The sequence below is a fragment of the Schistosoma mansoni genome (assembly GCF_000237925.1).
Source record: "Schistosoma mansoni, WGS project CABG00000000 data, supercontig 0248, strain Puerto Rico, whole genome shotgun sequence".
Classification (NCBI taxonomy): domain Eukaryota; kingdom Metazoa; phylum Platyhelminthes; class Trematoda; order Strigeidida; family Schistosomatidae; genus Schistosoma; species Schistosoma mansoni.
Window position 1 is genome coordinate 167,490 of NW_017386111.1, and position 26,151 is coordinate 193,640.

The 26,151-nt window shown below is 38.9% G+C and overlaps 2 protein-coding genes across 2 annotated transcripts; both read right to left on the minus strand.

Moving 5' to 3' along the window:
* Positions 1–18,522: 18,522 nt before the first annotated feature.
* Positions 18,523–19,675, minus strand: Smp_120790 (hypothetical protein). The gene has a single exon (XM_018792571.1). It carries the CDS (start codon positions 18,887–18,889, stop codon positions 18,587–18,589), a length of 303 nt encoding a protein of 100 aa, XP_018644636.1. The 5' UTR covers positions 18,890–19,675; the 3' UTR covers positions 18,523–18,586.
* A 54-nt stretch (positions 19,676–19,729) lies between these two features.
* Smp_194080 (DNAj homolog subfamily C member, putative) lies at positions 19,730–25,048 on the minus strand (the record flags this gene model as incomplete). The annotated part of the gene is made up of 2 exons (XM_018792572.1): positions 19,730–20,226; positions 24,911–25,048. Coding segments are annotated over 2 exons (333 nt in total), but the record flags the coding sequence as incomplete, so codon positions are not given.
* Positions 25,049–26,151: the final 1,103 nt, after the last annotated feature.

A 26,151-nucleotide genomic window follows, 5' to 3' on the forward strand; every position in this document is an offset into this window, starting at 1 on the left:
GTTGTGCTAAGTGTTAGCGTAAAGGATACAAGAAGTCCTGCTGTAAAGGGAAGATATATCGTCGTTGTCCACCGCGATTTTATTACAAGAGACGTAAGTCTCTCGCATCAATCAACCAAACAATGGTAGTACACACGTAAACAGAACGTTATTTTCGACGAAAACATGTAACCATCGACGTTAACGACCACTGTTCACGCTTGCGGCTCGACATTGCTTCCAACATCGCACTCGTCAGCCAAAGAACCTAGAAGCATATTGAAAATACCATGGTGCTCTCAACAGCCCAGTTAGCCCATAGTACATCTGGTGGGAAATGAAATATTGTTGGAACAGCTAGCCAACAGTTCTAATAATCATATTTGCAGTCGCGTGGAAACTAACAAACCAGCGGAGAAGAACCTGAGAAACACCGCACTGGAGAGACATAGACAAGTGATCATGGAAGAATTGAGTGACTGCGGCTAAGGCACTACTAGTCCTAAAACCGGGAGCCACCCCAGATTTTAGACCAAAACATCCGGTTCCATATACAGCACTTCTCGTTGTTGAACAAGAATTAGAGCACCTTCGAAAATGTGGAATCATCAAACCAATGAAGTTTTCTGATGAAACAGCACTAATAGTGATTGTTAGGAAGTCTGAATGAGGCATCTGACTACGTGTTGACCCATCGACTGGACCAAATGAAGCACTTAAAGCTCACCAGTACCCTTCGCCTTTACCAGAAAACGTATTCGCGAAACGGAATTGGGGTAAGTAATTCGCGAAATTGGATCTATCAGAAGCTTACTTACGGATCCCCAAAGCTGAAGAATATGGACATTACCTGACTTTAAACACGTATAAAGGTTTGTCCCGGTATAACCGTTTTCCTTTTGGAGTAAAGATAGCCCCTATAATCTTCCAACAAGTTGTGGACAATATACTGCAAGATATTCCTGGTGCGGCGGCCTATCTGGATGATGTACTTATTATGGGTTCTGATTGCGCTGACTTAGAGAAGAATATGGGTGTGGTCCTCAGATGCGTAACAGACTATGGATTTAGATTACCTGCTACGAATAGTGATTTCTACACCAAATAAGTGTGCTAATTGGGATTCACAATCGACAAAAACGGAAGAAAACCTGGTCCAAAAGACGTCGAGGCTATCAAGACCATGCCTCCACCGATAGATGTATCAACCTTACGTTCCTTCTTGGGAATAGTTAGCCATTATGGCGTTTTACTCCCAGACCTGCATCGTCTGCGTCCCCCACTGGATTGTTTACTTGCAAAGAATACCAAATGGATCTGGTCGTCAGAATGTCAAGAAGCATTCCTAAAGCTAAAACAGCTCCTATCCTCAAACCTTCTACTTACGCACTATGATCCAGCCCCTCCCGTTGTGGTTGCAGCAGGCGTGTGAAATTATGGGATTGAGAGAATGGCTTCACATGAATCTGACGCTGTACGACCACTGACAACGACAGAAAAGAAATATGGTCAAATTGAATAGGAAGCCCTCTCCATTATCTTTGCTGTTAAAAAGTTCCACAAAATGCTGTTTAGCAGACACTTTACCCTACTAACAGACCACAAACAGCTAGTGGCAGTTTTTGGATCCAAGAAGGGTGTCCTTGTTGATACAGCAAATCGTCTACAACGATGGGTGACTGCACTGCCGGAGTACGATTCCAAGATCGACTGTCGATCGGTAACAGATTTCGGACAAGCAGACGTCCCCTCAAGATTAAGTGGCTCCCTTACGAAACAAAAAAAGAGGTGCTTGTAGTTACCGTAAAAGCTGAAGTTGAAGTTCTCACAGAGTTGACAGACGCGATTTCGGGACTTCCAGTCACATTCGAAGCCACTAAAGAAGCTAGTGAAATGAATAACACGTTGAAGTTCGTTCACCTTCGTACTCTCATCGAATTGCCTTCATCTCAACTCTATGAAGAGCTTCTACAATACTTTCTTCGGTTAGACTCCTTGACAATTGTACATTCGTGTATGTTTGGCCACTAGATTGTTATTCCCAAAGTTTTCTGACATCAAGCCCTAAGACAGTTCCATAGTGGAAACAGAATTAACTAAAATGAAGCCGCTGGCTCGGAGTCACACGTACTGACCGTCAACAGACCGTGATATGGGAAAAAGGTGTCGTAGCTGTTGGTTCTGTCTAGAAGGCTCAAAGAATCCGACCGAAGCAGAACCCCAACTATGGCAAAAAGCGGACGAGCCTTGGAAAAGACTACGTGCTGATTTCACTGGACCAATACATGGCGGAAACTACTTAGTTGTTATATATACTTTCACAAAGTGGCCGGAAATATTCGATACGCCGAACTTGACATCAGAGAATACACTGAAAAGTTATCAATTTTGTGTGCTTATGTCGGGGTTCCAGAGATTTTTGTAACTGAAAAGTCACTCAGTGCATGTCGTCTGACTTCAAGTGGTTCTACAGTAAGAATGTTATTACACATCTACAATCTTTTCCGTACCATCCTCAGTTTAATAGCCAAGCAGGGAGAATCTTGGACACGATGGAAAGGGCTTTGTTTGAAAGAGAAGGAGAGGGTGGTCCAGCATAAGTGATCAGTAACTTCTTGGTTCCTACAGAGCTACATCGGGTCCGGTAGTGACAAAACGAAAGTCTCCAACTGAGTATATATTGGGAAGGAAAGTCTGGACGATTTTCGTGCCTTAAGGTAACTCTCGTGCTATTGATAGAAGAAACCAGAGAAGTAGTGAATAGGACTTTATTTCGATCTTCGCGCAGTCACAGTGGAGCGTGGGATTATCTGTTCAGACAAACAAAGGCTCTCAACATTCAATATAAGATAATAGGGAATATAACGCTTACAAAAAGTAAGGAAGTGAGTGAATACTTGAACAATACTGTTTTAGCATATGCTTGGTTGTTTGGGGTCAACTCCTAACCAACCAACCTGAGCTGTTACATTAGCTTCCACCTAGAATCGACTTCCGTAGGAACGTCGGTTCGATTAACCTATCTATCGAAAACACCTTAGTTCTATTTCTCATCCCAAGGCGAAATTATCAACTCGCTCACTATTTGACTTACAATCAGTTACGACTAACGCTTTCAACGATAGTCCATGGATGTCTCTTCATTTACTAGCTTGTCATCTTATTTTGTAGCATGTGATCTTTTCTACAACTATCGCTGACGGTTTGCTGCGTGCTTTCAAGAGAAAGTGTGAGAATGTGGAATAAGAATATCTGAGGAAGTGCTGCGAGCGGGCTACCCAACACCATGTTGGGGAGGTACGATTTTTCCATGCTCAGGCCGGCTATCAGGTGTTTACTCACCTGCCTCTTGAGTCGCCCTCAAGTAAAAAGTAAAGAAGAGTCTACTTCAAAGGTAATGGTGAAAATCAAGCAAACCTGAAGAACTGCTCCACTGCCTGCATAAAATAATAAGATACAAAATGGAAATACATAAATGCAATTGATAATTGTTCGGTTCATGTAAGTGCTTGGCCTCCAGAACGGATTGGTATTCTGGAAGGAAATAAACATAGTGTAGATATCTTGTGCACGAAGAACCATGAAAACAACAAAAAAAATATTTTTAAGTAGATGCAGGGTCTGATTAGCTACGTGGTTAGATTTATCCTGCAGCCGAAACTGTCAACATCCTTGACTGACTAATCGGATGTGCCCAGTGAACCGTTTTAGTCATTTGTAAAGATTTATCATCTTTACATTTCGATTCCGTAATGGATTTGTCAGTTAAACGATCTAACAACACGTATGGTGGTTCATGATCTAGATAAGCCGGCTTTAGCCTATCAATACTTACTGTGTCGATGTTTCCATGTTTTTCTATCACGAAATATTTAGATTTTCTTGAGACGACTTTGAAAGGACCTTCAAATGGAGGACTGAGTGGTGCTTTTATTTTGTCACATCTTATCCAGACGTGCGTGCAATTGCTTAGGTCTTTAGGTATATATACGGTGCGCGATTGTTCACGAGTATTAATCGGCTTAAGTTTAGACATGTGGTCCCGTAGTTGATCTACATAATTTTCTAAATTAAGTTTTTGACTGTTAGTATTAGGGTTCATAAATTCACCTGGTAGTCTCAGAGTTGTTCCGAAAACCAGTTCCGCAGCTGAACACTGTGCGTCAGTTTTGACAGATGTTCGTATTCCCAACATAACTAACGGTAGGAATTCTGTCCACTGATTGGGGTTTGAGTGAGATATAAGGGCGGTTTTTAGCTGACGGTGAAAACGTTCTACCATCCCATTAGCCTGAGGATGATATGCAGTGCAGCGTATCCTATTGGAGCCTGGAAGTTTAGCCAGGTTATTAAATAGTTCGGATTCGAATTGCGCTCCTCTATCCGTCGTTATTGTTATGGGTGTACCAAAAATGGTTACCCAGTTCTGCATGAAAACTTTGGCTACTGTTTCCGCTGTGATGTCCGCTATCGGGATGGCTATAGGGAATCTGGTAAATCGATCTATGCATGTAAAAAGATAATTAAAACCGTTTGAGCGTGGTAAAGGACCTACCAAGTCCATATGCACATGGGCAAAACGTGCATCTGGTTGCGAGAAAACACCTATGGGTGAATTTGTGTGACGATTTATCTTTGATTGTTGACATGCTGAACACTCTCCAACCCATTTGTGTACATCCTTCTGTAAATTCGGCCATATATATCTGGCATTGATTAGTTTTGTTGAAGCTTTTGTGCCAGGATGAGACAAAGAATGAAAGTTATTATATATCAACTTTCGCATACTTTTGGGAACGAAAGGTCGCGGCATTGCCGTGGTCGTGTCACAGTAGATTAGAATACCATCGACAGGTGATGGGAACTGTTTAAATTAAGACTTGAATTGTTTGTTTTAAGCAGGTTTTATAATTCTAGATCCTGCTCTTGTTCGTTTCTCAACGTCTCGAAGTTTACTGTAGACTGCTGTAGCACGTTTATTTCTAGCCTAGATAAAGCATCTGCCGCCTGGTTGTCCTGACCTTTGACATGTCGGATATCGCTTGTGAACTGTGATATATAGTCAAGGTGTCGGACTTCTCGAGGTGAGTATTTATCAGCTCTCGCTTTTAGTGCATTCGTTAGTGGTTTGTGATCCGTAAAGACTATAAATTCCCTGCCTTCTAACATGTGTCGGAAGTGTTTAATGGTTAGGTAGATTGCAAGAAGTTCTCGCCCGAAGGTAGAATACCTTGTCTCTGCTGGAGCGAGTCTTTTTGAGAAGAAAGCAATTGGTTTCCAGGCGTTTTTAACCAGTTGGTTAAGGGTACCGCCTACTGCTTTATCTGAAGCATCCACCATCAAAGCAAGTGGGGAAAGAGAATTCGGATACATCAACGTAGTTGCTTGAGCTAGTTTATTTTTAAGCTGTTTAATAGCTTCGACAGCGTCAGAAGAGACAGTTTGAATTCTTTTGGTTTTCCTTTTAGTGAATCTGTCAAAGGTTGCATTAATTGTGCACAACCTGGTATGAATCTGCGATAAAAGTTAATTAGACCTAGAAAACTTCTCAGTTGTGTTAGAGAACTAGGTATGGGGTATTGTTTAATGGTGTCTACTTCTTTTTTGATCGGTTTAATCCCTTCTGGGCTTATTGTGTGACCGAGAAATTCTAAAGTTTGAACACCGAAAACACACTTACTTTGATGTATGTTTATTCCATGTTCATCCAGTCTTTTTAACACTGTTTTTACATGCTGTTCGTGTGATTGCAAATCGGGGCTGGCAATTAACAAGTCGTCTATATACCCTTGCGCAAATGGCATACCTCGAAGTAGATTGTCTATGAATCTTTGAAATGTCTGTGCCGCATTTCTCAGGCCGAATGGCATGCGTATAAACTCGAATAAGCCAAAGGGTGTTGTAATAGCTGTCTTGGGGATATCTTCATCAGCCACTGGAATATTGTGATATGCCCTGACTAAGTCAATTTTAGTGAATATGTTCATACCCTGTAAACCGTTTGTGAAATCTTGGATATGCGGTATTGGGTACCTATCTGGTACGTTTGACGGTTGAGGGCTCTGTAATCTCCGCACAATTTTTTTGTGTGCTTCTTAATCGTATATTCGTTTCCGTTTTGTGGATTACACTGATGCACCCTTGGTTACGCACCTAATTGTAAAAGACGGTCATCACGTCGGGCTCACCACTTTCGTGCCTTAAGGTAACTCTCGTGCTATTGATAGAAGAAACCAGAGAAGTAGTGAATAGGACTTTATTTCGATCTTCGCGCAGTCACAGTGGAGCGTGGGATTATCTGTTCAGACAAACAAAGGCTCTCAACATTCAATATAAGATAATAGGGAATATAACACTTACAAAAAGTAAGGAAGTGAGTGAATACTTGAACAATACTGTTTTAGCATATGTTTGGTTGTTTGGGGTCAACTCTTAACCAACCAACCTGAGCTGTTACACGATCTTTAACAGTATGTTACCACTCAGGTAGACAAGTAGACCTACAAATGAACCATAGTAGCTGAGAAAAGTATTAGGGATTTTTCAGGATGATAAATGGACATTAAAGCTTCATGATAGAAAACAAAAGTGAATTTCTTTCTGAATGAGTATTTGTGAAGTCTTTTGACGACCCAAAACACATATAATGCTCCTTGCTGAGCTGGTGAATAACTTTGTACATTAACAGTACGTTTGCGTGAGACATAGAATACTGACCTACCTTCCTGCCTCAAAACTGTTCCCAAACCCACAGGCGATGCACCGGTAATAAATGCAGAGTATACACTGGGTTAGTTTGAATAACAGCACCACTTTGGAGAAACTTTGGCAGACTTCGTAAGCATGACTCTTGTTCCCCACCCCCATTTAAATCAACTAGATGTCAAAATATAGAATAAACAATTAGCACAACAAGAAAATTTAGGGATATAACATAATAGTATTGAGGAGCACTCACTAGTAGATGTAGTTCTGTAAAAGGTTTTGGAGACGGTGTATTTTTCAGTGGAGCTAGTCGTTTCAAATCTGGTGTAAAACCATTCAAACCATCCTAATCTAGACACACGAAATGAACACTTATTTTGTATTCACAGTAATATTCTTCTCAACCAAACGACTCAATAGAGCAATAAGTGTCTGATCATGAGCTGGCCAGTTTATCAGAGCCATGAACAATGAGATCATCTTGAAAAACTTTTACAACTTCAAGATCACTGACCACCTTATTCATAGCTTCCTGAAATATGGCTGGAGAACAACTTGGACCAAATAGAAGGAATTTGTATATGAACAGGCCAAAATGAATGTTAATTGTTGCCGAAATAGATGAAGATTGATCTAAAGGGATTTGAGGATAATCATCTATTAAGTCAACTTTCTAGAATACTTCAGAACCATGAAGTCAATTTAGAATATCTTCATCCTCCAGTGTCGTGAACGTTTGTTTCAACAAACGAGAGTTCAGTGTTAATCTATAGCCACCACATATTCTAGGGATCTTGTCATCCGACTTCAATGGTGTAACAATAGGAGTAACCCATGCTGAAGACTGAATCGGTTTAATTATGCGCTTCTTACACAAATCGTTTAGTGTCTTATGTATTCTTTCTCGAAGACCATAAAGAATTATTCGTCTTTTAAGAAAAACTGGATCACCCTGTATTTGAATTTTAATGGGCTGAATTTTCATATCTCCATTATACTTAGCACACACAGCTATCAAATCTTTAGGTAAAGCATCCGAAATTTCTTTAAAAGCTAGTAAAGACAACTCCACTCTAAGCCTTTTCAGAATTTTTAAACCCAGTATTAACAGTCTTGTTTCACTAACTAAAAAATCACAAGGTAAATATGAAGAATTATCATTTATTAACAATTTGCAGCGTCCTCCTTTGAGCAATTTGTGTCGACTAATCACTAATATTGAGACTTCAGTGGGTCTTACCACAACGTTAGGATCTAAATATTTCAAGTTCTTGAATGAAATAGTGTAATCTATACTACCTGTTTCCACAACAAAGTCATGAAATGAATATATATAACCACTTTTGAATATGAATATTACCTCTCGAAACGGTGGATAAAGATAAATGATCATTAGGAACAGTCAAATTATTAGGATCTAAATTACAAGACTTAGTACTACTTGGAGCAAAGTGAACAGTAGTTTTGCATACTGACTGAATGTATCCTATCTTGCCACATTTAGAACATTTGGCATTACGAAACACCCATGAAGTACGTGGATAAAATTTGCCACGGGACAAACATTTACTAAAATTGCCCTCACCCTTGTTGCTTTCTTTGTACTTCCTTGTTGAATCACCTTTCGTATTTTTATGAGAATAAGAATCATCATTAAACATACGCGAGCTTGGTCGACCCTGAGAGTGTATTTCGTCATGGCAACTAAGTAAACTGTAGGAAGTTCTCATTGACTGGAAATAAAGTTCATTCGCTGCCCCATGGTTCATACATGCAGTCCTAGCATCTAGAAAAGAACAGTTCGGCATTTTTAACATTTCTCTTTCCAGATCTGGTATGTTAATTCCTGCAATCAATCGAACCCACAGCTGCACATGAAGTTGACCCCAAAATTCCAATTGACGGCTAGTTTCTGGAAGTCGAGAACCAATTATCCAAATTTCTGGTTATTCTGACGAATCAGCTTATGAAATGTTTCTCTTTTACGATATGCCAAACTAGTACACTTTATGTGATTTACTAGTAGTTACTTGAAAAATGAATAATGAAGTGAAATAAGCTTTTCTGGAAATGCCAAAGTTTCTATTAAACAGTAGGCATTCTTTCTAATGGACGTGATGAAATGAGCCCCAATTTTGTCGTCCTTCACATCTTTCCTGGTCATACTCCAAATTTCGTACCTTTCCATATAATCTGTGAAAGCTTCAGAATTTGAATGTATGTCCAACTGTACAACTACAATGTAATATTTATAAGTGTTTGAATTATTATACGTACTAGGAACACCAAGAATAGCTCAACTTAATCAAGAAACACTGGATGAGCACGAACGAATGTATTGTATTCGGAATTCGAAATCAAGCAATCATCAATTGCAAGAGAATCGTTAGTTCATACAAACACCACAAGTGACTAAACATTTTTCCTAGAGAAAGTTATTAACTTTCGTCACTTTTTAGTTAAATACCTTAAAAAATGTGATCTTTTTTAAAAACTTTATGTATCAGTTGGTACCTTGGTGATTATTAGAAAGTGGCTTGAAACTCTGTACAGAGAGTTTGTGTGTGGTGTGATGCTTATTATTGTGGTGTATATTTGTTATCTGAAAAAAGGATATCTTTAGCTGGATTCCAACTTATTTCATTCAGTTTTCCAGCCAGCCTAATGATAACCTCTTTGACTATGATATTGAGTGAAGCAGGTTGCATTCCCACAAAGAAAAAATCGACTGCATTCTGTGGTTATATACACTTCTTTCCAACAAATATTAACTAGTACTTGAAAACCGTGTGCCTCTGAATTTTCAAGCACGCAGCAGAGTAAATCAATATGTCAAGTCACTTAGACTAGTTTGAAATTTGCACCCTAATCAGTTAGAATTCAATCAATAAGATAGAGACTGTACGAGTAAGACATTAGTTGTCACCACCAACTGAGTGATGAGTGTAGAATTTAAGTTATCCAAACGATTTGGGATGAATTTACCAATCCGGACAGATTATTGACTATCACCAGTGAAAACGAGGTTAGTCTCAGTGGCTCAATAATCAAGTCAATTTGGTATATTTGGTGGATAGTATTTGATTAGGATAAGTGATCTTCAGCTACTAGTGACAAATAATGTTGAATGATGTATAAACAGAAATTCATTTCATGCTTTTGATATTAGAATCTAAAAGTATGAAGTTCAATAATAATATAATATAATCCCGGAATTTACTACGGAATGCTCATCAGGTTAATGTAAACTAGATCCAACATTTAAAAAGAGAAGATCGTCATTTGAGATTACATCATTCATGCATTGTTTTGATCAAATATTATATCACAAAGATGCTAATTATGTGATGTTTATTGATGGAGGTAAAATGATTCGTAGATGGGTGTCCAGTTGCAATTGACTATGATCAACACTACAATAAGATTGCATGCCAGATATGGACTTGGATCCCTCGATAAGCCGAAAACCAGAAGGCTGTTATTGGTCCACATAGGACATATTTATTGGCGATCTCGCGGTATCGAAAGTATACTGAGACATGCCAAAGATTACGGGCAAAATAGTAGAGCGTAAGAGAGTTCGAACCAACAAAATGGACAACGGAACGAAAAGTGCATTTGGTACAGTTAAACAAATAAGTACAGTAAAACAATCACTAGTACAATGGGTTATAATAATAATTGTTTCCATTATACCAATCGTGTTGGCGTCATGAAAAGTAGGTCACTACAGGAGCATTCCACTAGAAATAGTTTACACTTTCGATACGTAACGGTTTTGTTCGTGGGACTAATCGCCAAATGTGCGATTGTAGAACGAAGACGTTGACAGAACAGGAATCGATCGTTGATCCTCTAGTTGCCACCAAAGATCTTTTACGTAGAACGGTACCAGGAGAAGCGTGCTGTACTTGTTGTTTGAGTTAGCGTGCTACACCAGAATGGTATGTATCCAGAATCTTAAGATTGTGTTCGTAGGCGTCAGGACCAGAAAACGCTGTGGACGTAGGACGGAACCATATTGGGCCAAGAAACCAGGAGCGATCATAATATCCAAGTTCGGGACCAAATGTATGCCATACGTATTTGGGACCAGAGAGATCGACTGAATGCATTGACTAGAGTGAGGTTGATCAGGCCAGCTTTCGCCAAGGTTGAATGAAGTCGACGGTATCAATAGGGCGATGGCCGGAGGCGTGGGCTCAGGATAAAGAAAAAATCAAAGAAAAAGAGAAAAGTGTAGCATGCGTGTAGTGTAGGGATAGGGCTCTATACCGTATCCGTTGTTAGTTGTGAGGTTAGTCGCAAAAGAGTACGGGTAAGCGTACTCGGCGACTGGAAAGTGAGACGGTAGTCACGTTTGTACCTCGTGAGACTGCGATCTCATCCTAAGTCAAGGGGGGCGTGTTCTGATGATCTGAACGTGAGACTGATGTCTCGTCCGTAGACGGTGCAGATGACATGTGCTGTTGACTGGGACGTGAGAATGAGGTCTCTGATGTACCTAACGTGGGATCCGAAGTAGATGTAGAGATACTGCTAGAAGGTTTGATGATCCTAGCATTGAGTCTCGGCTTATCGGTTAGGGCACTGTCATCGACGTGTGTTGGCTTGAGGCGATCAATGCTGACTATCTCGAGGCGGCCATGTCGATCAACCTAGAAGGTCTTTTCGTGACGGGAAATCACGTAAAAAGATCCTTCGTGAGGCTCTTGCAAAGGTTTGCGTACTGAATCTACTTGTATGAAAACATGTGAACAGGTAGATAACTATCGAGGGAGAGCGACCTGTCGATGTTGTATACGAGTTTACACCGGAGGCACTGGTCGCATAAATGCAGACAGTCGTTGAACGTAGTCTGATTCGCCGAAATTGTTGCTGCTCCATGGTGTGAAAAATTCCCCAGGCAGACGCAATGTCGTGCCGTATATATGTTCAGTGGCGAAACATTGAATATCTGCTTTTAGGCTCGTTCTGATACCCAAGAGGGCGAGCGGTAAGGTTTCGTACCGACTGTCGTTTTCGTGTGCTCGAAGAACACATTTCAGTTGGCGATGAAACCGTTCAACTAAACCGTTTGATGCTGGGTGGTAGGAGGTAGTGCGTATGCGTTCCGTACCAAGCAGCCGGGTTACCGAGGAGAATAATGCGGACTCAAATTGTTGTCCTCGGTCAGTCGTGACGGTCGAGGGACATTCGTACAGTGCTATCCATCGTTCTACAAAGCGGTGAGCGACTGTCTTCACCGTAATAGACGTGATAGGAATAGCTTCAGGCCAGTTGTCTGGAGTGTCAGCTGTTCTTCAATCGCTTTGGCAATTCGTGCCCTCTCATCTGCATCAGATCCTCTTTGTTTATGATTGATGCCGCCTGGATATGTAAAGTTTCTAGGGCCTCTCCATCAAACATGACTTTATTGGTGCGCATTCTTATGTGTTTCAGGATCTTGCTTTTTCCTCAAGCTAAGGAAACCCTACTTCGTTAAATGTCTTTACATGTATTTGTTGCTGTGTATGGGATAGAAGAGTCAGGTCATTTGCGAAGTCCGAATCGTCTAGCTGCATCCAAGCTGTTCGTTGTATTCCATGCTTCTCCTGAGATGTGTAGGTTTTCACAATTCAGTTGACGACAATAACAAAGAGAATGTGGAGAATTATCATCCTTCCCTAGTCCTGAATCTTTTAAGAAGAGCAAACAAGATCATTACTTCAGAAGAAGGCAAGCTAGAAGAGAAAAAGTTATAATAAACGTCCTACGACATTATAATTTCCCTAAAAATATTATTTGAAACATATAAAAACAAAGCTGCCCTTCCCTTAAAAACAATATTCCACCACTCTATCCGACGGACTTAGGACGGTACCCATACCGTGATCATTTGCATTTGTGGGCACTGTAAACTGTTTCTCCAGTACAGGCAGTCTGAGTGTCATCTGATGGTCGTCCAACAGGTTTATGAAAGTTTGTTGAGCGGTCTCTGTCCACGTAAACTTAGTTTTGTTTAACAACTTATATAGGGGAGTTGCTATTTCGTTGAAGTTTTTGAAGAACCGATTGTAGAATGTCACCCCCTTAATTTTTGATTTCTTCGTTGAAACGTCTGTTGCTACTCTTATCCCAGTCCTTTTGCTACTCTCATGCATTGGGAGTGGGCTATACTTTGTGAGCACCTTACCGCTTCTTAATTTAATTATCGCTTTTACTTCTCCTTGGAGATCTGTTCCTAATATCAGTCTCTGTAGGCTTGTGGTTACGACAAACTGAAAGTTTATCTCATCGTCACCAACTTCTACGATACTGTCAGATATTCCCGAAACATGTGTTCCCCTACGGTATGGTCAGCTAATGTATATGTTTTGATTCTCTAACCCTGCCCTTTGCCTATTAACGATACTTCTGCCGTTGTATCGATTAGACACACTAAATCTTGTTTGTTTATGTTTCTATGCCCTTCTATCTACTAATGTAACAACACCCAGTTTCATTAGGTAGAAGAAACACGAACTATGTAGTCTAAAATCTCTGAGTTCTCTTGTTGGACAGTTTCTCTTCCGATGATATGTTCCTCTACAAGCGAAACATTATTATTCCTGCTATTGTTCACTCATATTGCAGCAATCTCACTCCGCAGCTGCTTTATCTTCTCGACACTGCTTATCTCTTGATACCCGGAGCTGCCACTTGAGTCATCAACTGTTTGGTTACTTTTGCTATTTCACTGATATGCATGGATTATGCGGCACCTACTATTTTCGGCTGTTGGGAAATAGCAGCAGGCACAATCTAGATGAATTGCAACGTCGAAAAGCTTTGCTCCCGACTCATCATTCAAATACCACAGCTCGTGGGTCGACAGCCTGGTTTACTCCACTACTAACACGGCGGGTCACCATCTAGTGGCGACTTCGCCTGCCGGAAATTCTGCAGTGCCTTGTTCCTGTTCGCCGGGCTGTCGAACTCTATAACTAACCGCTGTGTGACCGCCTACCATGTTGTCTTCCAGTCAGAAATGTCCAGGCTGTCATATACAGCCATTACCTTTCAGCAGCGTCCCCAACACCACTGTCTTCGTCTTATGCTCCTCCACATACATCGATTCGGCAACAGCCTACAACTCCCTCAGGAAGTTCAGCACATCTCCGTTCTCAAACTCCCTCTACCATTCAATCTTCATCCTAAGCAGAGTCAGCGACACCAATGGTGAGAACTAGAACATAGGTGAGGACGACCAATTTATTATTTAACATAAAATTACAGAGGTTTTTCGTAAATTGCGAAAACTACACATTAAACGCTTCGTTTGCAAACTTCCAACACTTGTCCTTCACATTCTGCATGATTCTTCCAAATCACAATTCCTTTTTATTTCCGTTTCTGTTCTCTTCAACTCGATCTTTTAGGCTTCCTGCTGCCATGTTCTCCACTTCCGATTGACGTTACATGCTACTTATGTCTGTCTACATAAGTGGCATACACGACAGGCTGAGTGTTACCATTTGGGGCAGTCTGGTGCAGGAAGGTGACGTCAACTGGAGTGTTGTGGGAGGCGGCGTTGACTGGAACGGCTGTTGTCGACGGAGAGGGTGGTTGGATGTGCGGTTGCCGGACCGACATTGTATGCAGATGGCTTAGCAGGTCTCTTGAACACAGGTGTTGAACTTACCAGGTGCTAAGCAGACTTCCGTGTTTTACGGCTTGGCAGATGGACGGAGCTACGAAGGTCAGCACGCCGCAGACTTGACATGTTGAGCGTGACACAGACTGCAGTAAGGAAGAGAGTGGCACGGCAAGCAGAACCACCACAAGAATGGCCGTTTTTTTCTCATGTCAACAGATATAAGTAGTATGGGACATCAATTGAAAGTAGAATGCCTGGCAGCAGAAGGTTGAGAAGATCGAATAAAAAAGAACGGGAACAGAGAGTGACTGGTATAGAAAAGAAGAAACAACAAAGTCTGAGACAATTGATGGATATTTTGTAAATGGAGTATTGAAGCTATGGTATTCACATTTTACCAAATAACTCTGTAACTTTAATTTCAAGTTTATCTGGTTGTCCCCACTTGTGTTGTTGTTCACTACAATAGAAAGACGATTCATCATAATCAAAGATTTCTCAGTGACGTACGATACCAGGAGTTTTCATTAGGATCTAAACACAGAATTGGTCAAATTTCGTAACTATCAGAAAGATTCTTCTACGTAGATTGTATATAACACATACATTAACATTTCTATTTCAATTCAGTTTGTTCGTAGTAAAACAGTAAATAAATCACTTTGTTAGTGGGTTCATTTAACTAATGATAGCTGCCCTAGTGAAGTAGAAATGTCAAACGTGATAATTATCTCCAAGTGCGAATCTCTCATATCACCGACTTATGACATCATCTCGCTAATTCTTAGGTGGATTTGTCAGTGATAATGAGAAATGGACCTCTTATCATGAATCTATTTCCGCTTAGATAAATAAGTATATTTGAAAATATTTCTGTAACATCCAGAACGAAAGATTGATAATAAGCCTAGGAAAACTTAGAAACTTTCTAAAACCACGATTCTGTAGTAAGTTTCATCATCATTTCTGTTGTGAAATATTTTTGGTTAATATACCCTCTCTATTTATTGCTTAAAAATTATTTTATTTTAGAATCGTTGTTTCCCATTCATAGTATGAAACAAGCATGACGAAGTCATGAACAGGAGGCAAAGGAATACAGTCTTACTGATAGACCTTTGGTTTGTCTGGCTGGACATAGAAAAGTCATAGTAAGGAAACTCCATGGAGTCTGACTTAATAATGAGAAAGTGGAGGATGTATTTCAGAAACAATTGAAGGAGTTAGTCTAACGTGAAAATGATATCTGTCCCGAGGTAGCTTGATATGATTTCCAAAAGGCTGTGGAAACAGCAGTAATATCTACTAATAACTTAAACCAAAAGGTTAGGAAAAATCAGTGAACGTCAGTGGCATTTATAGAACTGATGGATGACCGGAGGTCCGTCCCATCTGACTCAGAACATGATGAGGGGCGGAGGCAGTTTAAACGTAAGTTCATCAAAAGTCTACATAATAATCGTGGGTAGTGGTGGGTAGTGAAAGAGAAAAGATGGAAAAGACAGTGACGATAGGTAACAGGAGACACCTATTCAGAATTTTTAGGGAGACGGGTATTAAAAATCCGGCTGTTGGCGAGACTATCTCAGATAAAGCCGGGACTATTATTCACTTTCAACAAAGGAGATTGAATCAACTGACAGGACACTTTGGATAACCGTTCAGCTGGCCTTCAGCAACACTTCCACTAATCACTATCTCCAAGCAACCCGAATGGCAAACTGACGTAAATCCTCCAAATCTTGGTGAAGTTGAAAAGGCTATAAGCAATCTAAAGTGAGGGAAAGTAGTTGGACCTAACTGACTAACTCCTGAGATTTTTAAAGTTGGTCGTCCAGTTTTAACAGTTAAATTAGATAAAATCTGGGAACTTTACGTAATCCCATCTGGCTGGTTTCGATCGCTGAACATCTCAGTTTATAAGAAAGGACTAAAATCCCCTTGTGACAACCACAGAAGAATCAGTTTGACTAATATAGGATATCTAGATGATATAGGTCTGTTTGGTGAAGATTCTGACAAAATGCAGTCTTCTAACCACTTTAAGCAGCAATGCAAGCATATTTTGGATGCAGTTCTCTCACTCCAAATGTGAAATGTTACTTCAGGATCGGCTCGCTTCATCACCGGAATTAGTGATAGGGAGTGAAGTAAGCGAACGTATCGATTGCTTCACTTATCCTGAGAGTCTCACCAATTTTGGCGGGATGGTGTCTGACGAAATCCCGACAGATTCAGATGGCTCGATTGGCTTTTGCCAGTGATGTTTGGGCGAGAATGATAATGATTGGTTGTTTTGCTGAGTCAGACATTAGATAGGATGATAGGTGTTATATATATTCCCCCATTCTTTATTATGTATTGACTGTTTCTTGTTGTTGGATTATGTCGGATTTTGGTGTGGAAATATATTGACGTTATAGTCAGGCTAATCTCGTGCTCCTGATCTGAGTTGTATTGAAGTCCTGTAGAATAGACACTGGATGGGAATCTAGTGTAGATATTCGTCTAAAGTAAATTAACGTCCCACATAAGTGTAAAGAGTGAAAGGACTGTTATAACAAGAAACCATAGCATTATATCAAGTGTCCTACGTTTATAACAGCCAGCTTGCGACGTAGGCGAGATATCCGTCTTCCAACCAAAGGGTAAGTTAACTGCTCAGCAGTTCGCTCCTCACTAATTAATGGATGTGAAACATGGCTATGAAGAGTAAAGCAGATTCATAGGTTACCGGTATTCAGTTATAGGTATCTACGAGGCATTGCTGGTGGGTGAGGGACGATGGAGTCAGCAATCTTGGGGTCAGAAAAGGGGTACAAGTAAGGATGGTAAGTCGATTGATGAGATAGTAAATCTCCATATTCCGAGGTAGTTGGAACTCGTGTTACGTATGCCCAACCACCACCTACCTGGATGGGCGGTTTTATCGTGCAGAAGTGGGGGGTGGCCAAACCAAAACATGGCATCAGTCTATGAAATCACTGACGAGTGAACTGGACCGTGTTGATATGTGCAGACTACCTGGTTAAGGTCCGCGTGATTGACATGGCTCAAAGTCGTTTGCAATGGTGCAGGTGCATCCATCCTTTGCCTTCCCCCGAATGCTGAACTATTGAATTCCCCACAACTTGTTCCTAATTCGCTAGTTTATATTTTCTTTTCGAGCCGTATCTTCGATGGATAGTTTTTCCTATTACCACTGATACTGCCTCTAACATTCTAGGATTTGGCCTAACAACTTCATCGCTCTTTGCTAATGGGGTGTGGCAACTTAAAACGACGTACATACGTGCAAGTTCCACTTTGTGACTGACTGATAATCCCTCGAATGTAAATTAGCGCTAAGTAACTAAATTGTTATGTAACCCTTATTTTATATAAATCTTTTTCTCAGTTAATCATTCCTCATATATTACTTCTATTTTTTCTACACTCCCAAGAGCACTACAGACATATTTCAATGGTACTTAAACTGGGATCAATGTAACCAACGCGACTTGGATATTTGGAAATAACAAATTTTCAAGCAGTTTGATGTAATGGACAAATGTAGTTTCGGATACTTAATACATTTGTGTGAAGGTTAACCGGCTGATCATATAGAAATAAGTAGGCTAAGATTTAAACTTGTCATTTGGACGTACAATGGTTATACCTCCATGTGGTTTTATCATTATAAAATTAATAAATCTGATGACCTATTTCAGATTAGTTGGATTTAAGTACACACAAAGGAACACGTAATCATTCGTGTGGTTCGAATTAGCAATAAGCATGGAGGCAAAAGCGACGATACTACCAATAATGGGAAGCATTTGTTTTCCGTGTGGAAATGCTCTTCAAACTGAAGTGGCTTTATAGTCACTTTCATAGAAATCTCACTTCTTTAGCGTAAAGAAGAGTGTGAAAATCAACATTGTGGGATTAAATCGGGTTAACAGGTAGGGGGATTTATTTACAGGAGTTGGATACACATGAGTTCTAACATGCTAAAGGAATAAATAGCAAATGAATCTACTCTGATTACGGACAACAGCCCCTAACGATGGTGATCCCTTGCCTTATGAATTAGATCATTAGGTTAAAAGTATGAGAAAACAGTGAGTGGTTCAATAAGAAAATTCATCTACCTCAGTTTAGTAGTCTTGACGATTATCTCTATTTTTCTTACTACAAATAATGGGGACTAGCTTATAGTAAGAATATCTGATTTTTTTCGTACGAATTACTTTATTAACTGGTTGATTGCACATTTACTTTTACATTTATTAGATAAGTTGATCATATTTTAGAAATTATGATAACAATAGAAAACAAAAAAAAGATGAATAAAGAAAAGTTGGTGGACTTAAGCAGGACATAGAATAACTCAACTGGGAACAATATGTAATTAAAGCAAGAATGAATATATATATGGACTAGTTGAATAAATATAAATAAGAAACAAGTAACAGAAAGAAACCTTAGTCGAAAAAAAAGTATGACAAGTGTATAATGATTATATCTACGTTGACCATACGAATTTTGATGAGGAACGATAATAATAATAATAATGATAAAATTTACAGATAACAAGTCAATCATCTTTCATCAATAAAATCATCATCAAAACAAACAAAGTAAACACATAGAAAACTAATAAACACTTAATATTTGACAACAGGATAAAGGTAATAAATGAAATGAGAGAGGAAGATATAAGTTGAGAAGGAGCAAGATATCCCCTGCATTTTATGTGAATAAATGTGATTTGATGGATGCGCGGCTTCGAGTAAATTTCTTCACACATATATGGATTAGATCGAGAATAGACTGAATGAGGGTAAAGAGATAGTCAACAAAGTGGGAGCGTAAACATGGACAAAAATAAGCTGATCTCATGGTTTAAAAGATGACAATAAAGAAGAAAACACACAAGTATCCACACACTCACATAAAAAATGACTAACATTTTTCAACTGCCCGCGGAGGAAAAAACGAACACCACAAAAATGTGCGCAGACAGTTACTCTTTTTTAAAAGAAACACACAATAAAGCAACCAAAATATTGAAAAGTCAAAAATAGAGGAGACAACAGCGAATAAGAACGAAAATAAATATCCTCACCTTGGAATGTTTAAACAACGTGATAATAGTGATGTTAGTGGTATTGGTGACTTCTCATTCATTTCTGGTAATTAATAACTCCCTACTGTTACTAAAACCCCATTATATCAATTCATCAGTGTTAAGTAGGCCACGACGACGAGAACAACAATAACAGGTAATGGACACGACTAGTAGTTTTTATTATATATATATATAATCATAGGTTTCACATGTTCACACTCTCCAGGAAATCTCTAGGATAATGGTGATTGTCTTCAAAGTAAATGCATTAGTTGATCAATCAGTTAATTGATACAACAAGTCAGCAATTAATTGGGTTCATATTCATAAGTTTGTGACTAAACATTATTCTATGTTATTAATAAGAACAGTTATTATTGCTAACATTATCATCATCAACCTCATGACTATTCACATGAGTGTAGAATAACTAAAGGTAATAAATGGATAGATAGATATATTATATCCATAGTGTGATAAAATGTGACAACCCACTCGGAAAAATTGAGTGATTAAAAGAATATTGAGTTGTTTTTTTTCTGTCATAATATATATGTATTCATGTGTCTATGTGATAGCCTGGCGGTATTATTATGGTTTGTTGTTGCAGATTAAATCAGTATACACGCCCACTAATTGGTTGTTGTTGAGCCACAGTCACAGGTGTTGGATAAGGAAATCCACTACCGACACCGCCGCCAATCGATGTGGGACCAGTAACAAAATTACTGTCGAAACCAGATGATGATGGTGATGGGTTATACGGTGGAGCTGCCTGTTGCATTGGTGTCACATCGTCAAGATCGTCTTCCTTAAAGAGAGAGCAAAAAAGGAATCGATGTCGAGAGTGTAACGATTTTTGATATTTATTTAGTTACAAGATGTACAATAATGTGGCTAGTATAAAGACAAAACGCTATTGAAAAATGATGTGCTATATTAACTAACTAAACAAAATTGTATTATTATTGCATGATATATGTGTTTCGCTTGAATATTGAAAGATGAGAGGAGATATATCATACTATGCATTATTCTACAGTCGTGAAGTATGACTGAGCTGGGTAGGTAAGTACATGTAGTCTACTTGGTTGGGAGTTCGCGCGATTATAATAAACAATGGTTGCAGATGCTGTTTGACATGCCTCAGAATCAGTCACAATGGTACAAATGCATTCACTTTATATCTTTCCTCCAAAATTAGCTGATACATTTTCTAAAATTCCATGAACTCATTTTTTTCAAATCATCAACTTGCATATACTTAGTGTTTTGTTTTATCACTGAAACTTTTACTACTTTACTACTCTGGCAGTTATTTTAATAATTTTATCTGTGTTGATATGCTGTGGCAACTTCAACCGATATATGTATGTGCCGGGTTCTATGTTGCCTATGACTGACTGACTGACCAAATAAAGTAAAATATGAGCACAGGCTACGGGTAAATGTTCTTTATTTCTTGACTATGGTAAGGCCATCAAATGAGTAATGCTGACGTTGGGGTATTAATAATTCTAGAAAAATGTCAAGCAGATGCTTAGATTACAAGCAACAAGTTGATGTTTAGAACATGTTACAGAATCGCCACCTACTTACCCCGAGTTGACATAGGAGTGTAAGGTGAGAAAGAGTTATGGTCTGGGCAGATCCAAATGTAGTCAATTCATATTACTAATTGTTGGTTTAAGGAATGTTAGTAATTACAGATATCCTAGGTGTGGGGTTCATGCAATAACTGTAATCTATGAATGGAAACGTCGGGTTGCATGAAATATTAAATCAATCCCATTCATTCTTGATCTTTCGCTAAATGTTAGGCTAAAAATCATTCCACGTCCTCTACACTCTTTAATCTTGTTCATCCTCTCCGAACTATACTCTTTCGTTGTCTGTTGCAGCTGATAGTGTGTTGCTTTTCCTTTGTTACTCATCTTGTTGGTATCTCCATTACTGCACTGCTGATAAAGGTTGCATCAATTTGGATTGATATACAATCGTTTTACAAATCTTAACATTGCCTATGACTGACAACATTATGGGGAATTATCATATGTATATTAAATAATATTTCTTGACAAGATTATTTATATGTCAACAATTAGGTCCGATTACCGAATGTGGGGTAGTGGATACACATTGGTGAGGAGTTCCGTACTAGGACGGCGGAATGGCCGTCCAGCGCTTCCAGATTTCGACGGGTAGTCTAGCTAAGATCAGTTCGTGGTACGAACCGTAATTCTACAATCTCCGCAAATCTCATATACAAATTTTAATATTTAAAAAGGGAAGAATTGACCGGAAAAAATGTACAAGTAGAAGAGAACATCTTAAATTTCAAAATAACATATTTAAACCGTATATATATATATATATATATATATATATATATATATATATATATATCACCCAATGTCTCTAACTGTTGATCACGATAATCACAAACAGATAATTGGAATCTACCAAAAACCGATGATTTAATAATAATAATAAATCCTGAAAATAGGCACGAAATGCATACCGGTTTATAGGCGTGATCATGGACTGATATCGTACCTTGGTTTCGAAATGCCTAACGCATTTTTTAGCCAGTTCAACCGATGAAAATTCATTATATCATCAGTCGATTTGTCATATTTGCCTAGCACTCTATGCCTGATCTTGATATCTTTCGCTCTACCATTGATTAAAGTTGGGAATCTAGACTAATAGATCAAAGCTAACTAATTTGCATCCTATGATGCTCATACACTATGAGACCAGTAACTTTGAGTTCTAGAGGAGTGACGGACATACTATGCAATAGGATGAAGCAGCTGACTAACGGTCCTTCCCCTGATTGTTCCCATGGTTATTCATCTGATAACATGCTAATTATTTAATACACATACTTCTTGATATAACTGGGTAACAAAAGATTCGTGCCATATAAATGCAATGATAATGTTGCGAAAAAATAAGTGACAAGGGTACCGTGCAGTGAATAAATATGTGAACAAGAATAGTGTATAACCGGACAAATAGTTTGGTCAAAAATCAAATCAAGACTTTTGTTTAATTGACGAAGTTCCTCATATTATTTATGATAGGTTTAAAAGAAAAATGAAGGAGGATTGCCATTTGGCAGAAGATATGTCCGATAACGTCACAAGTCACTGAGTAGTAGAATCTCCAGGATCCCAATTAGGAAGCTGTGATGAATCGACAAACGTTAGTCCGATTTAGTTTTCTTTCATATTATGAGGCTGTCATAACTTACCATCTTTCTACTTTTTCCACCCAGTCCCATAGTCAGCAAAAAAATGCACGATGTGGACAGTTGTCACCGAAATAAGTGTTTCACAATGGTGACACCAACTGAACTATCCTCACTGAGCCTAAATACATATTCTTTAGCCTAAGGGTTTGTTATATCTAGAACTTAGATTCTTAGTATGCCGAGTATAACTTGAGCACTCGAATGCTAGAACCTTCCCCAGTCGCAAATGAGAAGACAGAAGACAAGTGGAAGGAATTTTATTCCAAAAAGTGTCAATTATGGTACAAAACTGTCAGGTATTTATATTTTTTAGTAAAAACGAAAACATCATTATAGTTATCTAATCCGCATACAGGGGGATATTAGCATTTGTCTAATAGGGAATCTACATGTAGTGATTCTGAAATATTCTTCCAAAAGAAGATTGGATGGAATATCTTCGGCTTTTTCTGAGCTTCCTCGAGTTCACACGTGGACCGTCCTCACACCTTCCCCCTCCTCTGCTGTGTAAAACTTTTTTCTCGGATCCACCTGAAACTTGGTTACCGCATTCCCCTTGCGGTTCATCACTCTGGAAAGTTGTACTGCTTTGCCCTTGCGTCGTTTATCTCTTCTACATTCGCGCTCTTGAAGGCTTCTCCGAGATGAACACACGAGCGATTGAAACGGGAGTCGGTTTCGTGGGGTCAATGTTCTGCCGTCCCTTTGAATTTAATTTATGTGTCTTATACACGCTCCGACATTTCTCCGGATTATGTAAAGTACACTTCCGATCCGACGTTCTATAACACCTGGTTCCTATTACATATCACCTTGATACGATTTAACAAGTACCCTTTCACCCATCTGGAAGCTACGAGTGACCATACGATACTCATTCGTGGGTTTATTTGTCTTTCTGGGTGGCAACATACTGTTAAAGACTGTCCAGATTTTCCTTCCGGACATACACTCGGCTGGTGACATTCCTTCTGGTACTGCCGGATTAGGGGTAACTCTGTAAGATATTAGGAACTTACTGATCACTTGTTCTGGGATACCCTCTCTTCTCCCTTTGACCAGAGCTCTTTTTATCGTATGCACGAATCTTTCTGTTTGGTCATTCGACTGAGGATGGTACGGAGAAGACTGTAGATGCGATATGCCATTTTCACTGCAAAACCGTTTAAAGCAGATGACATAAACTGAGTGCCGTTGTCAGTTACTAAGATCTCTGGAACCTCAAAACAAGCAAACAATCCTGACAATCTTCTTATTATGCTCTCTGATGTCATTTTCGGTATGTCATATACTTTTGGCCATTTTGTGAAAGTATCGACAACAACCAAGTAATTTCTGCCTTGTATTGGACCGGCGAAATTGGCGTGTATTCTTTGCCAAGGTCCGTCCGGTTTCGGCCATGGTTGTGGTTCAATTTTAGTTGGGTTCTTTGCGGTCTTTAAACAGGACTAACAACTGCGACATTTTTGTTCTATATCATGGTCCATTGACGGCCAGTATGGATAGTTCCGATCTAGTGTTTTCATTTTACTTATTCCCGGATGCCCGCTATGGAACGATACGGTGGCCAAACATGATGCACGAATCGACAACTGTCAAAGAATCTCGTCGACGAAAATATTGTAAGAGCTCTCCACGTAGTCTAGATGAAAGCCACTTTTGAGTATGCAGCGGCGAACAACCTTCAACGCATTATACTTCTCGCTCGATTTTTTAATGGTTTCGAATGTGACCAGGAGTCCGGAAACTGAGTCTGCCAATACTGTGTGAACCTCTGCCTCAACATTTACGGCAGTTACAAGCACCTCTTCTTGTTTTGCATGGGAACCAATTAATCTTGAGTTTACCCGTGAACCGTCCTCACAGGGTTATTAACATTGTTGCCACCAGGTATCAGCAATTCTTCAGAGACAAGAATGATCAAGCACAAAGGAATCATTGAAGATCCTCTTTGAGATAATCGAGAAAATTTGTAACTCGGGATGAGGATTTTGAAGGTGCTCTTTGTTTCAAGAGCTGGATAGTTTCATCATTTTAGTTGTATCTTTCGTCTTCCATTTCCATCTCACTGAGCAGTTGATTGGTGGTCTATAATATCCAGAAAACAAAACACCACAAATCCATCCATCCACTTACCATTTGATTTTAAACAAAATAATAAGATTGAATGGAGGAATACTAACTACTTACCTTCTCTCACTTCCCTAGCTAAAACATAAACACACAATTCACTTACATTAAGTTGCATTTTTGCTTCAATATCTTCATCGGGCGGTGGTTTCGGTTTGTATAAACCACAGCAAAAGTTGAAACAACAAAAGCAGCAACAACAGAAGAAACAACCGGTGATCAAGAAGAGGAAGATGAAAAGTGCCTATGGGAAAATTTTCGAAAAAAAAGACAATGAAGAAACATATATCAATTAGATTTAGGGGAGCAGTAACTGATGAGATTCAAAACCCGATAATAGGCATTAAAGGAATAAAAATTATATTTGTAAAAATCTCAGAGATTGAATTTTAAATAAATCTAACGTTTCACTCGGTAATCTGATTCAAGTTTTCTCAAGGAAATATAATAAAACACTAAAATTATCAAATATAAGTGCACATTTCACCGGTTAACTGAACATCAAATAATCCGTCCAATCATGTTAATAATGTCAAAAGAAAAAATTTGCTGAAGTGCGTAGGAGTCACTATTTGGTGTAAAAAGTAAAGGGATTGTGTTAAGATAACAGTTGTATTTATAGATATCATTACCAAGTTTTGATTTGATAATTTCGAATAAATTGAGCATTGGGTAGATTGTTATAAATTAATTAATATATTTGTAATATCCCAATGAGTAGAAAAATTAGATTTGGTTATTTATTCTCTGGAGAAGTGGCTTACACTGAGTCACGAAACGTCAGAAAATATAATTTTTCTATTCATTGGGATATTACAAATATACTATTTAGTTGTATGCAAATCTGATATGAGAAAAAATTCATTGACGATACATCGCCTTTGATTAGGGATTTTCATAAATATAATTTCGTCTCCGAGGTTTCAGATTAACTCCACGCCCAACCACTGTAAAACTGTCGGTTTAAATTTAGATGAAAGTACTTACAATACGATAACAGATTAATTGTGTTTCACTAAGGGATAAGAGACTTAGCAATATTTAGATGCTAAGGTGCTTAAACTCAACAAGACAAAAGAATAGGGGCCCAATTGAGTGACTCATAAAATGTTAAGGAGGAAGTGTGTACTTTCTTATAGAAAAACAGAACATAAGAAAAAAACCCAACATGTAGGTAACATTTTGTACAGTTGTTTTCCCTTTATCATCACGAAGAGAGCAAAGACAAAGACTTGAGTAGAACAACATAGATTCATTTTATTTTGTTGGGTTCTCGTCAGCTGCTTCCAACTTTTAATATTTTAAAATCATTATTACAAAATGGACTGAAATTACCTACATAAACCA

What these genes read in the sequence shown, in the direction of transcription:
- Smp_120790 (XM_018792571.1), bottom strand. Translation starts at nt 18,889, where the DNA reads ATGATTGACTTGTTATCTGTAAATTTTATCATTATTATTATTATTATC.